Source organism: Gossypium raimondii, chromosome 13 (assembly GCF_025698545.1).
Source record: "Gossypium raimondii isolate GPD5lz chromosome 13, ASM2569854v1, whole genome shotgun sequence".
NCBI lineage: Eukaryota > Viridiplantae > Streptophyta > Magnoliopsida > Malvales > Malvaceae > Gossypium > Gossypium raimondii.
Genome location: NC_068577.1, coordinates 35,609,581 through 35,611,783, shown reverse-complemented (window position 1 = coordinate 35,611,783; position 2,203 = coordinate 35,609,581). Strand labels below are relative to the sequence as shown.

At 34.3% G+C, this 2,203-nt stretch overlaps 1 protein-coding gene across 1 annotated transcript; it reads left to right on the top strand.

The window, feature by feature from the left end:
* The first annotated feature begins 751 nt into the window (after positions 1-751).
* Positions 752-1,655, top strand: LOC105781118 (uncharacterized). The gene has a single exon (XM_012605694.2). It carries the CDS (start codon positions 1,216-1,218, stop codon positions 1,555-1,557), a length of 342 nt encoding a protein of 113 aa, XP_012461148.1. The 5' UTR covers positions 752-1,215; the 3' UTR covers positions 1,558-1,655.
* The last annotated feature ends 548 nt before the right edge of the window (positions 1,656-2,203 follow it).

Here is a 2,203-nt window from a genome sequence, read left to right as displayed (position 1 = left end):
ATTTATATTTTACTTTAATATATAATATTAAAATTAAATAAAAATTTATGTTTTTTTTCTTTTACCATATACCTATTTTTATTTTTCAAGTTTTATTTCATTAAATAGAAATTCTAATTTAGTTTACTAATTTTAAATATTTATAAGTTAAATTAGCGTTAGCCATTAAAATAAAATATTTGCAAGAATTTTTTATTAAATTATATTTTTAAAGTGGTAAAATTTAATTTTAAAAGTCAAAATTGGTGACAAATTTTAATAAAATTCAAAGCTCAGTGGTAAAATTCAATTATATAAAAGTTGAAAGACTAATTTATTCATAGTTTCAAAATATAATGACAAATATCAATGGAAATAAAGTATAGTAACTAATTTTAATATTTACCTATAACATAATGGTAATTTTGCCTTTTAACCTTAAATTTTAAAGAAATTCAACTTTTATTATGTGTTTAGAAAGTCAATTAATAATTAAATTTCGTAATAATTATTTATAATTTCACGTGTGTGGCATGTTTAATTAATTATTATTAGATTTGTTGAGGACCAGAATTACTCGCTCAAACTAGAAAGCTGATAGTTTTAGTATATATATAATTTTTAAAATTTAAAGATTTAATTATATTCTGAAAAAAAAAATGTTTGTGAAATTAAAATCCAATTGTAAATAGTATACTAAAATTTAGACTTCTTCACAATTATTTTACAGTTTCCAAACACGTATTTGATAATCCGTTTGCTTCGCACGCATCTAAGACAAAAAGTGGATCTGAATCTATCTTTGAACTGTTTATAGGGTGCTTATAAGATATTAGTCTAGACCTAGGCGGCCTGGATCGTATGAGATTACCTCAATAAGACACGAACTCCCCTCAGAAACAGACCGTAAACGTCGGCTGCAGTATTTAAGCGAAGAAAGCAAAGAAGAATAATAAAAAAAAAAAGTTGGGTCAGTGCCTGCCCTTGTCGACAGATATTTGACAGTTGGCTGGCTCCTGCGGTGGCGCTCTGCTCTCCCAGGCTTAACCAAATTCAAAGCAAGCGAGCAAATTTCTGCACATTTTAAATACCCACCAGAGCAGACCTTACCGCGAATTCAATATTCTATCTACCTTCCGTCGAACCTCAATGCGTATGCTTTGTTTCTCATCTTTGTTTTGAGCCGGATTCTGGCTCTGCTCTACAGCTAGCTCTAGTAGCTTTGGTCTGGGTTAAATGGCTCTACTAAGTGGTGATAATGATCATGTTATATCATCAGTTAGCGGCATCTCATATGGGTATATGGAGCACAAGAACATGATGGTGATGATGGAGAAGAGACAGCTGTTCCTGAGGAGCTACCAGTTCTGCAGGAAGAGGACCCTGACTGAGAGAATCAAGAGATCCTTGGTGGGGGTTAAGAGGGTCATGTGGCTTAGGCTACGGTCTGCCTGTAAACTCAAAAGGTTGGTCTTGTCCAGACTCCGATTTGCCTTCTTGTGTCGCGGGCGCAAGAGGAGATATATTCGTCTCAAGAACAATCATTTCCGCCACACTCACAACTCATGCTTATGGTAGGCCTAGAGCAGGACTTGGTCTCATATCAAATCTGTAGTTTTTCTATTATAATTTTGTAACTATAATTTGAATTAAATTTTTTACAGTTTCCAATTTTATATTTGTGATTTGATCTATCTGTTCCATTATTATACTTGAGTGGTGCAAAGCAATGCAATTTCAGGACGGAAAAAGGAAAGAAATTTGCTTCTCTTCTCTCCGAGACAGGGAAGATAGGCATTCAACAAAAGTCAAAACGATTGATTCCCCCCCCCCCCCCCCCACAGATCCAAGTTTGAACGGAAAGGCAAATGATAAAGTCCACTGCCCACTGGGGAAGCGTGTCTTGCATGACTTTCACTTAAAACTTTTTGAAGAAGCAGCACATGCTGTAGAAAAAAGAAATGCCACCATCATTTTCTCTCTCTTTTAACTTTCAACGTGAATGGATCGGTCATGCATATTGCATTCTGGTATCATCGTTATTCACGGCCATTATCGTTTTGCTACGAGAGCAACAAAATCAACACTTTGTCCGCCTTAGCGTGGCTAGTCCAGGTACAAAGCCAAGCCGTGTGGAAGGCACCAGCCTCAAACTCTAGAAATTCAATTATCTCAACTCTTCCCTTTTATTACCAAAAAACGAAATCATTTGCAAAGTTTATTT